Genomic DNA, 14,488 nt, shown 5'->3' with positions numbered 1-14,488 from the left:
AACTTGTGGCACTATTTCATTTGAATGACAAATTCATGCTGGATTACAAGGTACTCTTATAAAAGAGGCTACAATACCATTTAATACGAGTGCATTAGGATTAGTGACAGTACAGTGAATATGAAACTAATTTATTTTGATGGTGCATTAAAATTAAGGCTTAAATAACAATACTCCCCTTCCTCCCGCTCAACCAAAAACAGAGAGAAAATAGCCTTCAGATTCCTTTCAGTCAACTTTGTACTGATATTTTTTTTAACTGTAAAGCTGCAAATCAATGTCACTTGTGTTTCTATGCCTGTCTTTCCAACTACATGCCATTAATTTAATAAGAGGGGAAATGAAACACTGAGGAGAGAGGCATCAAGATTCAAGCTAGCATGAATGTAAATTACATTATAAGAGGGGCCAAGTTCCACTGAGTTGCAGCATTGTAACTGATGGTAGATCTTGGCCATTGCATGTGTGTGTTGGGGCTGCAGGGAAGGGTGAGGAAAATGCCAATTTTTTGCTATTATTTTGTTTGGTTTTACTATATTTCATACTTTTTGCACAGCTATCTAGTTTGAATCAATTAATGGTCTTAGTATTTTGCTTAGAAAATTATACTAAGTGGGAAATATTTAGCTTTTGAAAGATCACAAAATGAGAAGCTAGCAAACTCTGTGCTGAGTAAAGGTTGAGAGTCAGATTCTCTCCGCATTTACAACACGCTTCTATTGACTTCTGTGGGATTTACTTCGGATTTACACCACTGTAAATGACAGCAAAATTTGACCTGTTTTCTTTTAAAATCTTATCATGACTTTCTTAGGAAGGGATTTCTAGATAGCAAAATGAAACCACTAGTGCTGAAGAGGATGAAAAGTTATAGGCTTTGATTAATAATTTACTTTCATGTGGTTTCTTTCCCCCTTCCTCCCTCTTTGCTGTGACAGAAGCCAGACTGAGAAGCGTTATATCCTCTTCTGGAGATGGAAAACAATGCGTACTGGCAGCATTCCTTGACTTAGGAGACAGTGAGGCCACCTTCCAAAGTTCTGTTTCTACTTCTACCAACAGGAAAATTAAAGGACAAGTATAGAATTTTGAATGGGAGCAACAACCTGAGACAGATATCCTATATTAGATAGATTCTGGTTAATCGCTACCTGAAAATCCTAGCGCTTAAATTGTCACTTGACAGTAATAGAAGCATTTTAAAATCAGAAATGTTAAAGGAAAGGGCCAAATTCATCCCTGCTGTAATTCTGATGAAATCAATGGAATGACACCAGCAACAAATTTGGCCCAAAATATTTATATGAAGGTCATACCAACAGTTTTATGCCAACCAGCAATTGCATGCAAAATATAATGGGGGGGTAGGGAAATATACTGAGCGGTGGATTGTACCTTTCTACACTGATCCAAATCCCATTAAAGTCGGAAGGCAGTATTTCTAACTGAAGGGCACTGGATTTGGAGTAAAGACAAAAGAAATCTAATACTGACTTTGCCACTGACATGCCATATGACCTTGAACAAGTCACTTCACTGCCATGTACCTTAATTTTTCCAGCTGTAAAATGGGAACAATGATACTACCTTCCTTTGTAAAGTACTTTGAAATCTAGGGAAGGAAAAGGCTAGATAAGAACTAAATATTATTATCATTAAGCATTGCTTATATTAGAGTCATAATATTCTATTTCATTAAGTTTCAACAAAGAGAAGAGGAAAATTTCCCCTTCCTTTTGGCTATAAATCTCTAATACAAGCATGCACACAAAGATCATTGGAATTGCCATTCATAGAAAAAAACCCTAGATTTCATATAAGGTCGTAGCCTCTGTACTTAGTCACAGTCATACTCTCTTCCTAACTAGACTGATGTCACTACAGTGATGGCTCTTTTGTAGGATTCGTTAACTTAGGTACAATATAAAAAAATATAGTTTAATTAGTGTAGTACAGAAACAGAACTTATTCTCATCAGAGACTCAAAGCCCTGTTCTTTGGAAAGGAAGCATACAAGGCCAAGTTATTTTTGTGTTTCACTTACACAGCTGTTGATAATTGAGATGCTTTAAGAAATTAAAGTATATATGCTCATACATATGAGTAACGCATATGAGTAACCGATATTAACTTTAATGGTAAAAACGTGTATGATGATGAGAGAACAGGGCTGTATAGTATAGAATTCAACATACAATGTGACAGCACTCAACAGTCCACTTTCTAATAGGGCCTGTTAAAAGTGTTATTAAAAATGGTATCTTGTGCCCTTCATCTCCCAATTTTCTAAATGTCAAACCATAAGACAACTCCAGAAGTGGCTTAATTTCTGTGGTGTGAGTGCATGAGATCCATTTATAATAAGAATGGTACAGAATACAAAGTTCTCCTGTTCTAATATACAAACATGAAAGTGGTATTAATATAAAATTATTTTAACAACACAATTACAAATCAAGGCAGCAATTTTGTTACAAAGGGGGTGACGAAGGGGACATTTTCTAACTGTCAGGTTTCTTACATGTTTATATGCAAGTTACAGAGGGGCCTGATTCATGGAACGCACAATAAGCAGATGGAATATATATTTCAACTCATTCTTCACTTTAGTTTTGTTTTTAAATTGCAACTGTGTCATGCCCTTGAACACACAGGGATCTCCCATTTATGTCAACAGGAATGGTGCATATAGAATGAGGCTGTGAGGGACAGATTCTGATCTTGCTTACACTGTTTCTTTTATTGGTACATATGCATACTCCGAGTCACTGCAGATTTACCTCAGTGTAACTGAAAGCAGAATCTGTCCTTTTGTATTTAAAATATGGCTTCTGGGCTAAATGCTGCATTGGTGTAACTGATAAGAGGATTTGGCTATGTTTAACAAATAAGTAATATTTCAGACAGATTCAAGTAGCATTTAGGTAGTGATGCAAACTAATAAATACAAGGACATTTAAAAGTGACACTGTTACTGTGTGTAACTCGTCTACTTGTCCTTAGTATTGCAGGTTCTCAAGAGAACATAGTGTAATATATCACACAGTATGTTCTGCCGTGACTCAGACAATAATATGAGTTAACAATGGAGTGTCAGCTTCAGCCTGGAGTTTCATTATGCTTGTGTGACACGCTCCAATAAAGCAAGAAAATTTTAAAAGGATACACGACTTAAGGAAGACAGTTCCAGATCTGACTTCATTACAAAACAAATTTTCTCAACTGTAATGATTTTCTGAGAATAGTTTTTAAATACACACCTGCAAACTCTCCAAATTGCAGGCTGCGTCAGTATTAGATTCTCAGCTCCCAGACTTGGTGACCCACCTACTGCAAGCCTTAAGAGTTCCATTTCTAGAAATCATAAATGCATGTTTACATTACTACTGTCTTCTGCTAGTTCATGACCTGGAAGGAGACTGAAATGGTCACAACTGCTTCTCTTGGAGACATGCCCTTATGTGTGGGTTTCCTGGCATGGGATTTAAACATCCTAGCACCCCTAATTGTAGAGAGCAGACAGTTTTTAGAAAATGTCTAGTCTAAAAAGACATTTGAAAACTGGGAATAGGCTTGCACAGACATCAAATAATGTAATCATTTGTATTTCTAAAGCCCCTTTCATCTGGGGATCACAATGCATTTTACATGTTTGGGTAAGAAAGCCCCAGGCTGAAAATATTTCAGGGCAATAGATATTACTGTCACCAGTTTACAAGTGTAGAAATTGAGAGACAGAGAACTTAAGCAACATGCCCACTATTACAGAGGTAGTAAGTGGTAATGCTGGGAATAGATTCCAGACTGGCTTTCCGTTTGGTGATGAACTACAAGTTCATCCTTCTTTCCTTTTTTTCTTGTCCATCTTGACTGCAGCCCTTTTATTGTGCCCTCGTTGTGAGTGTTATTGATGTTTAAAGTTTTACATCCATTTCCTGCTGTGCAAATGAATACCTTAAAGATTAGGGAGGCTTCCCTTCATTCCTCACTGTCCTGCCACCATAGACATGCAAATTTGGCAAACATTTTGCTAACATGCTGACTGTGCAGACTAGCTAAACACTTTTATGACAGGTGTAACTAATTCTGCCTTGCTCAGGATCATCCCATAGTATTTCAGTGGTTAACGGATTTATCCTCCCAACACACCTATATAGTAGGGAAGTACCATCCCTGTTTTACAGATGTGGAACTGAGACACAGGATGATTACATAATTTGCTCTATGTTACATAGGAAATCTGTCACAGAGCTGGGAACTAAACCCATATCCTTCTTTAACAGGGTACTAAGGCTTGTGAATAGCTCAGATATGAAGCAGTAGATGTGATATCTCGACTTTAGTAAAGCTTTGATACTGTCTCACATGGCCTTCTCATAAACAAACAATGGAAATATAGTCTCGGACAAACCTATTATATAAGGTGGGTGCACAAATGGTTTGAAAACTGTACACAGAGAGTAGTTATCAATCAGTTCACAGTCAAGCTGGAAGGGCATATTCAAATGGTGTCCCACATGGATCTGTCTTGAGTCTGGTTCTATTCAATATCTTCATAAATAATTTGGATAGTGACATAGAGCGTACACTTATAAAGTTTGTGGATCATACCAAGCTGAGAGAGATTGCAAGCATTTTGGACAACAGGATTAGAATTCAAAATTATCTTGACAAACTGGAGAAATGGTCTAAAATAAATAGGATGAAATTCAATAAGAACAAATGCAAAGTACTACACTTAGGAAGGAATAATTAATTGCACAAATACTAAATGGAAAATGACTGCCTAGGAATGAGTACTACAGACAAGGATCTGGGGGTTATAGTGGATCACAAACTAAATGAGAGTCAGCAATGTAATACTGCTGCAAAACAAGCAAATATTATTCTGGGATGTACTAACAGAAGTGTTGTGAGCAGGACATGAGAAATAATTCTTCCACACTACTCACCACTGATAATGCTTCAACTGGAGTATTGTGCCCATTTCTGGGCACCACGCTTCAGGAACAATGTGGACAAATTGGAGAGCAACAAAAATGAATCAAGGTCTAGAAGTTCATGACTTTCAAGGAGTGTTTGAAAAAATTGGGTTTGTAGAGAAGAGAAGTCCGGGGAACGGGAGGAGAAATTATAACAGTCTTCAAGTATTTAAAAGGTTGTTACAAAGGAGAGGGTGATAAATTGTTCTCCTTAACCATTGAGAACAGGACAAGAAGTAATGGGCTCATATTGCAGTAAGGGAGATTTACATCAGACATCAGGAAAATCTTCCTAACTGTAAGGGTAGTTAAAGAGAAACAAATTACCTAGGGAGGTTGTGGAATCTCTATCCCTGAAGATTTTAAAGAACAGGTTCGACAAAGACCTGTCAGGGAAGGTCTAGCTAATACTTAGTCCTGCCTCCGTGCAGGGGACTGGACTAGATGACCTATTGGAGGTCCCTTCCTGTCCTACTTTTCTATAATCTCTAAAGTCCCAGACCAGGGCCTTAGCCACAGCCCCCTACTTCCTCCCAGTTCTTTACACTCTTGTACTAAAACAAAATATTTGAAGAAAGAACTTCTCATTTTCCAAGGACCATTTTCTCTAGAGAGAAAAAAATATATTTTTTAAAATATACAGAAGCCTACAGTGTCTCCCTAGAGCCTTTTGCCACTGAAAATCTACACTTATTGCATTATAACTATCAGTCTACAGATTACATGAAAATAAACCACCAACCACATAACATCATCTAATATGTGTGGAAGAGGAAGAGGATACTGCAGATATTGCCTGGTTGAATATTTATCTCTATGTACATGGAAGAAAGAGACACTGATTTTTTGACCTTGGCAGCAGTATTTTTTAAATATTCAAAAGATGTAATATTCCACCATGCATAATTAAATAATTCCAAACCAAAAACACAAGACAACAGATGGAACAATCAAATTCCTTTCCCCACTCTCCTTTCCTACCCAAACTTCTGCTCATTGCTACCCAAAAGAGAACAGCAGACTGTGCTCTGACATCTAGCTACAGGATACAAGGGCTTTCTCTGTAAGTTCCTGATTCATCATACCTAATTCAGATTGGTAGTGGCTGAAATAGTCCACCATTTGATGGACTATGTGATAAGACAGGTTTCAGAGTAACAGCCATGTTAGTCTGTATTCGCAAAAAGAAAAGGAGTACTTGTGGCACCTTAGAGACTAACCAATATTTTTGAGCATAAGCTTTCGTGAGCTACAGCTCACTTCATCGGATGCATACTGTGGAAAGTACAGAAGATCTTTTTATACACACAAACCATGAAAAAATGGGTGTTTACCACTACAAAAGGTTTTCTCTCCCCCCACCCCATTCTTCTGCTGGTAATAGCTTATCTAAAGTGATCATTCTCCTTACAATGTGTATGATACTCAAGGTGGGCCATTTCCAGCACAAATCCAGGGTTTAACAAGAACGTCTGAGGGTGGGGGGGGGTAGGAAAAAACAAGGGAAAACAGGTTACCTTGCATAATGACTTAGCCACTCCCAGTCTCTATTCAAGCCTAAGTTAATTGTATCCAATTTGCAAATGAATTCCAATTCAACAGTCTCTCGCTGGAGTCTGGTTTTGAAGTTTTTCTGCTGTAATATCGCAACTTACATGTCTGTAATCGCGTGACCAGAGAGATTGAAGTGTTCTCTGACTGCTTTATGAATGTTATAATGTTATAATTCTTGACATCTGATTTGTGTCCATTTATTCTTTTACATAGAGACTGTCCAGTTTGACCAATGTACATGGCAGAGGGGCATTGCTGGCACATGATGGCATATATCACATTGGTGGATGTGCAGATGAACGAGCCTCTGATAGTGTGGCTGATGTTATTAGGCCCTGTGATGGTGTCCCCTGAATAGATATGTGGGCACTGTTTGAATAGAGACTGGGAGTGGCTAAGTCATTATGTAAGGTAACCTATTTCCCCTTGTTTTTTCCTACCCCCCCCCGAAACGTTCTTGTTAAACCCTGGATTTGTGCTGGAAATGGCCCACCTTGATTATCATACACATTGTAAGGAGAGTGATCACTTTAGATAAGCTATTACCAACAGGAGAGTGGGTTTGTGGGGGGGGAAAGAAAACCTTTTGTAGTGGTAAACACCCATTTTTTCATGGGTTGTGTGTATAAAAAGATCTTCTGTACTTTCCACAGTATGCATCCGATGAAGTGAGTAGCTCAAGAAAGCTTATGCTCAAATAAATTGGTTAGTCTCTAACGTGCCACAAGTACTCCTTTTCTTTATGTGATAAGAGTTGGTGGTCCCTTGGCACAATTATAAGTGTCGTTCAGTCAAAGCGAGTTTCTCTCTCAATAGTGAGAGAGACTTAGGGTTTCTTTCACATATACTATTTGCCTCTTTTTGGTTTATCCAGGTACTACATTCTCTGCTTCTGTTAATATTTATAAACTCTTATTAGGAGATACAAGATGTGGGAGGTAATATCTTTTACTGAACCAACTTCTGTTGGAGAAAGAGACAAGCTTTTTAGCTTACACAGAGATCTTCTTTGGGTCTGGGAAACATATTCAGAGTGTCACAGCTAAATATAAGGTGGACACTGGGTAATTCACAGGAAAGTTTTATTTACTTAAGACATTATATATGCAGTGTTGTAGCCGTGTTGGTCCCAGGATATTAGATACAAGGTGGGTGCGATATCTGTTATTTTAGTCCTTTTGTTTAGCATCACTTAACCTATGTTATGCAGTTCAGGGTATAATCCAGACCAGTAAGGAGTTGAATCCCCACCTACCCTGTAACCCTGAGTGTTCCAAATGCTTTGCTACTGTAACTCTCTGCCTGGGACATTCACAGGTAGCATCAAGCATGCAAGTCACACCCTAAGTGTCTGTGTATAACTGCAGCAACTCTGACCCCAGAAGCCTGCCAGCAGCACATAAGTCACATTCCCTGGTCTCTACCAGTCTTAGTTACTTCTTGCAGGCTGACCCCAACACACTCCCAGTCCCAAATTTTCCCCAAAATTGTGTGCTCTGTAGTGTCCAGCCCTCTCCTAGACACTACAGAGAAATAAGATTTGTTGGTTCCTCTAAAGCAGGGGTGGGCAAACTACAGCTCAGGAGCCGCATCCAGCCCTCCGGACGTTTTAATCTGACCCTCGAGCTCCTTCCGGGGAGTGGGTCCGGGGCTTGACCCACTCCAGCCAGGGAGCAGGGTCAAAGGTTTGCCCCAGTCCGTACAGCTCCCGGAAGCAGCAGCATGTCCCACCTCCAGCTCCTTTGTGTAGGGGCAGCTAGGGGGCTCTGCACGCTGTTCCCACCCCAAGCACTGCCCCCACAGCTCCCATTGTCCAGGGAACCATGCAGACAGGGCAGGGTGCAGAGCCGCCTGGCCACACCTCCGCATAGGAGCCGGAGTGGGACATGCCACTGCTTCAGGGAGCTGCTTACAGTAAGTGCCACCCAGAGCCTGCACCCCTGACCCAGCTCTGATCCCCCTCCCACCCTCTGAACCCCTCAGTCCCAGCCCAGAGCACCCTCCTGCACCCCCTATCCCTCATCCCCAGCCCCCCCCCAGAGCCCACATCCTCAGCTGGAGCTCTCACACCCCCCAACCCCCTGCCCCAGCCCAGAGCCCCCTCCTGAACCCTGAACTCCTCATTTCTGGCCCCGCCCCAGAGCCCTCACTCCCAGCCGGAGCCTGCACCCCAACCCCCAATTTTGTGAGCATTAATGGCCCGCCACACAATTTCCATACCCAGCAGGCCAAAAAGTTTGCCCACCCTGCTCTGAAGACACACAAGCACATCACAGGTTATTAACTGAACTGGGGTAAATACACCCTTCCATTTCAACACAGCACTGAGTTAGTTTATAGTAAAAATAAAACAAATTGATTAATATCAGGACATTGACAACCTATGTCAGCCCTGATTTAAATAAAGGTATAACAGGTGGGGGTGTTACATGCAGGCGAATGTCATCCACCTTTGAGATATGTACATTAAAGAAAGAGGAAAAGAAAGACATACAGAGACACATTCTTCCGTAAGGAAGTAACTAAGCTCTTGATTCTGATCATACTTACATTAGAGTTACTCCTGATTTAGTCCACTTAAATCAGTTTAATTAGAACAATGTCAAAGAGATCAGCCTCTGGCCTGAAAGTAGGCATTGGTGACAGCGAACAGTACAATCAATACAAGGAGGCCTTCAAAAATATTTGCTACAGATCCATTACCTAGAGAGACGTTTGTGTCATTAAGGGCATATAAAGAGACAAGATCACAGGATAAAATTTCCTTTGCCGTTGTTAGATGAATCATCATTAGTCTTTGGGCATCAATCATTGACATCTACTACTGCTATCTTTCAGAAGCCAATGCAAGGAATATACTTGATAACTATTTAAGCAGAGTTGTTTGAGTAGGCTGTAAATACAGAAGATGTTGTTGCATAAGGACTCCTGCACCAACCACAGGTTTTATAATTATATTTTTTAAAAAGCCAAAAATGTACTGAGAGTGCAATTGAAAGCTCCCTGACTCAGACACCAAGGCATTAATTCTCAAAGGAGAGTAAGGGCATGAGGCACTCAACTCCCACTGAGTGGTGCCCAGCCCCTTTGAAAATACCAGCTCATGTCTCCTTATATTCAGCTGCTGGGCCTTACACAGTTTTGGAGCTCAATAAATAATAATAGCTCCTAAGTGTTAAGGTACATGATGCACCATCTCTGTTTATAGCTTTATTAAAAACAGAAACCTCTCTCTAAAAAACATTCCTAGCTTAACCTGAAAATGAAATACAACCACAATTTAGGTTACCACACACATGTAACTGTGATATGAAAGGATTACAAAAGCAGTATAAAAAAGTAAGACAAACTTACTGTGGCAAAATGTTTTTGAGTTAAAAACAGGAAACAGAAGCTACAACTGTGGTAGACAAGCTATTGATCAAAAGGAAAGTTCTCTGTAGGTTGCTTTTTTTTTAATTTCAATTTGGAAATATATCAATAAACAGGAGAAAACCTGTGTTGTAAATGAGGCCCATAACAGAATTAATCAGCTCTCAGAAATGTCCTGCCCTCAGAGCCAATGATAGACCAATGAGAGTTATTTTGATGTTCCAGTGCTTCTATCTTGTGCTTCATTGGTTAAGTGTCTTATCAGTCAGAGGAGGTAAATGGGAATGAGAATGCTCCTGGCTCCAGTTTGCTTGCATTGTCTGTATTTAAATTCAGCCTAAATAAGATACATAATAAAGTGGTTGTTGCCTTTCTTGTTTTATTCAAGATTCTTAACTCTTTCACTACCACCCCCAAAAAGCTATTATGTATTTAAGGCCAATTTCTAACTTTACTTACACCATCTGAAACCAGAATGAAGTCAATGGGCTTGCACAGGATATAAGGTGGGGCAGAATTTGCCCCTAGAAGCTGAAATAGGCAAAAGTACAATTAATATAGCAAAGAGCAGCTGAGTTCATGTAGTAAATAAAAGACAGACATTCTCATGGCTTTCTATCACTAACCATCAAAAATTACTACCAAACAGTGGGCTGATGAAATGAGGGTCATTGTGGACTTGTACTTCTACCGGGGGGGAATTCAAATAGGGCAAAACTTCAGGAAACAAACATTTATCATGAACTAAAAAATACAGTTACAAATCCACAGGCAAGAGGATCTTTTAGTACCCTGACCAAAGAAGTAAGACCATGTCATCAACTTTCTGTGAACTCCTTTAAAGCAGTAAAAACTGGCCACTTTTATTTAGGACCTTTAAAACAAAACAAAAACAAAATTTATTTGCTCACAAGTTTTGACAAACTACATTAACATTTTAAAGTCATATCCATGTTATTTAAATAGTCAATTCAAATGTTTGTGGTTTATAAGACATTTTGTAATTATTTGTTTTTTCCTGAAATTCAGAACTTGTAAGTAAAATTAACGGACAAGAAGCTTGTAGAAAGGTGATGTGAAAACTGCAACACAGAAAGAAAATGAAAAAGCACTCTCTTTTTATAGAATGTTCTGAAGTCTTCTCTGGTCCCAAGAGCAGCAAGCAGTTCAATGACAAATTTTGTAAGTTATATTTACAATAAATGGAGACATATACTAATGAAATTCCAGGTTCAAGAGACTGGAACAGAGAGCTTTGGGTTATGCCAGCCGAACAGAATATCCTACCTGTTGTAACAGGATAAGAATCTCTTGTAACATGAAATGCCAAGATCTCTGTATTTTCAACATTATTAATGCATTTGGTAAGTGTAGACTCTGATCTCACTTGCTTCTTTCTTTAGATTTCTTGTCTTCAAGTTCTGTCAGTCTTTAAATGTTCTCATTTCCTTATCACATGCCTGGCATGATCCTCATTCCCTTTAGTATTTCCTCGCCCTCCTCTGGGAAATTTGCCTGTTTCTGTCATCTGCCCCCATCCTTCTTTGGGAACACTAAGGCAAAGAATTAATTTCATTTTTCCCCCCAAGCAAAGCCTTCCTACTTCTTCTGTCAACAGTTATCCTTGACATCTCTTATTCATTCCATATACAGAAAGATACTTATGCCTCCTTCAGTGATTTCTTATTCTTTATGCACTTACAAATAAAAAGCCCTTATGAGCAATATTCCTTTCATGCTCCACATTTGCTTGTCTTGTAATTATTATACGTACACTCTCTAAATTTAATTCTATCATAATATTTTCATTTGGCGTAACCTCTTTATTGCCCTGGATTATTTTTTGCTCTCCTTGTTTGTCTGCTATAAATTAGTTTAAAGTATATGAGTATGTGCATGGGGAGGATGGATTGGTGAGGGTTAGTCATATTAGTTAGATAGCATATCAATTTTGACCGTACATAAACTCCTAATTTCTCTTGTGTGTTTTCCATCTACTACTTTACCCTGTTCCATGTCACCCAATACTAGCTGCTGAATTCTTCCAGAATTTGTTCTAAAACAACTGCCTTGGATTTTGTTCAGCATTTTCGAGAACACGATGCAATATGCCTTCCTCACTCCCAGCCCACCTTGGAATTTCAGCTATACTATTGCTTTTACTTAAGAATCATAGGTGTCTTGAGTCACTTTACTTCATACTATGGATTCAATCCTGCACCACAGAAAGAAATGGGAGCTTTGTCTTGACCACAATAGGAGAAACATCAGGCTCTGGGTCATGATGTGCTTTTTAAAATGTCCTAGTTATATGCCGTACTAAATATAGGAAGCAGTGCAGTATCACATCTCACTACATTTCTATTATCTTGTTCCAGACATACACCACTTTGGTTTCTGTTAGCTCATTATCTCCAAGAGGATTGGGTAGATTGCAACACACTGTCACTAGCAATTTCTACACTATATGTTGCTTTTGTTGTGGGTTACGTCTCTAACTTCCTCAGCTATGGGGCTTTTGTTGTCTGTATTATGAAGGCACCACACTTAAGGTTGTATCATTTATCATCATAAGAGATCTTACACTCAAGGTGCACAACAAGCCTGAACTATCTGCAAGTTACCCCCTAAATATCTTTATCTAGGGATCTCCACATTTTGTCATGGGCATGATGAGAGTTAGCACAGCATGTAGATTCATAACACTGTTTCATCCAAACATTAGTCAGATGCCTTGAAAAGACATTATTGCAAGGAAAGACAAGAACATGACTCCCTTCCAAACATTTTTGATGTGTGTGCATTGTTCACAAACCATCAGATACTAGAAATAAGACAACAAAACACAACAAAATGACAGCCAGGCAATCAGGCAGTGAACCTTCATTTTCCCCATTCACAGCAAGAACAAGCTGAGCCTAACTAGACTCAACAGGTTACAGCTGATTTCAGTGCTGCCATTATCATTAATAATAGCAAACCGAATTACATAGCTCTTGGGGCTTAGAACAAAACAAACAAACAAACAATCTAACCTACACAGGTGTCTGGTGCTCAGCATCTTCACTGGACAGATTTCTATACACTTCAGCTATAGAGAATGGCTCCTGAAACTATCAGCAAAAATACATTCTTTTCATGTCAGCTCATGATACACTGCAATCAATTCACCTGCTACCAAAGGGGGTTTCGTATCCTGGAGAAAATCAGCAAAAGTATGTAAGAGAGTCACATGACATAAAGGTGGTAGACAATAGGAGAGGAAACGATCACGGTAAAAGATGAACCATGGGGAGAGGAAGAGGAGAAGTGGCAATTCCTTGGAAGCTGAGAGTGGTAAAGTCCCCTAGAAATGGATGATAGAATATGACACCTAGAAATGGGAGAAACTCCTTGGAAGGGGATAACCCCTGTAGGACAAGAGGGTGACATCCCAGAATGGAAGAGTAAATCCAGGAGAACAACAGGATAGTCCCCCAGATGGACTAGTAAAGGGGCCATTTGTGGAGGGACATGATGTAACTAATAGTTTGGATGAGAGAGAGACCTGTATACAGCACCTAGCACATCCTTGATTGGGGCAGTGCCACAAAACAATTAAGTAACATTAATAAAAGCATGGGGGGGGAGTAATGTCCTGGGTGAGGGGGGTAATCCAACCTCAGGAAGGGCAGATTCAAGGGGGGTCATCCTTCTGGGTGAATAAAGGAATAAATTCCAGGGTACAAGGGGGCGATAAGAGTAGTTTGACAACTCTCTCCCTGGAAGGGGAGGGATTGGAGGTAACCCCCTGGGTGAGTGGGTAACCACCCCCAGCAGGGGAGGGTTAAAGTGTAACCCTGTATGGGAGGGGGTAATCCTGCCACCTGGACAGAGAAGGTGAAGGGAAACCCCTGCGTGAGAGGGGGTAATTCCCCGCAGAGGGCGCGCAGGGGTTACCCTTGCATGCCAGTCAGCTGGGGCACGCCCGGGGACCGCTGCTCTGACCTGGCTGGCTTTGTGGAACTGCTTCTTCAGTCCCGCCACCGACATCCTGTCCCCGCGGCGCCCGCTGCTCTGGGCTCAGCAGCCGCTCCCAGGAGCCTGCACCGCAGCGAACAATAGGCGGCTCCTAGCGCTGCCCAGGCCGAGCGCCCGGCCCGGCCCGTCCCTTCGCGGCTGTTCGTGCCAGCCCGGCCGCTGGCTCTGTCACGGGCACCCACCGCGCTGGAACCCCGCGCGCGGGTGGAAACATCGCCTTCCAGACGGGCTCCACAGCTGCCAGCCCATTGGCCCCCGGCGCAGTCTATGCAAATGAGAGAGCCGCAGCTGTCTGCCGATTGGGGAATCCGATGACGCCCACGCTCCAGTGTTGCATGGAGACGGTAGAAGGAGGGAGCGAAGAGGTTCCAGCATCTCGGGGAGGGAGGGAGCGTTGAGTAGGCCGGAGAGGTCCCTGCTAGGCTGCTACCAGCCCGAGCACACACACAGGAACGTCTGAATGCAGGCTGGGGCATCATTCCCACGCTGCACACTTCTCCAAGCACCCGGAGGCCTGGCCGCCTATCCCTTTATCCATCTGGCTGGCTGCCCAGCTCCCT

General features: G+C 41.0%; 1 protein-coding gene across 1 annotated transcript in view; it reads right to left on the bottom strand.

The window, feature by feature from the left end:
- The window catches only part of SH3GL3 (SH3 domain containing GRB2 like 3, endophilin A3), a 72,274-nt gene extending 58,058 nt beyond the window's left edge, over positions 1-14,216 (bottom strand). Inside the window, exon 1 of the mRNA XM_074966427.1 lies at positions 13,896-14,216. Within this exon, the coding sequence (XP_074822528.1) occupies positions 13,896-13,940 (45 nt within the window). The 5' untranslated portion in view covers positions 13,941-14,216. The remainder of the gene's footprint in view (positions 1-13,895) is intronic.
- Between the last annotated feature and the right edge of the window lie 272 nt (positions 14,217-14,488).

Source organism: Natator depressus, chromosome 10, assembly GCF_965152275.1.
Source record: "Natator depressus isolate rNatDep1 chromosome 10, rNatDep2.hap1, whole genome shotgun sequence".
NCBI lineage: Eukaryota > Metazoa > Chordata > Testudines > Cheloniidae > Natator > Natator depressus.
This window is presented reverse-complemented; position numbering and strand designations above follow the sequence as displayed.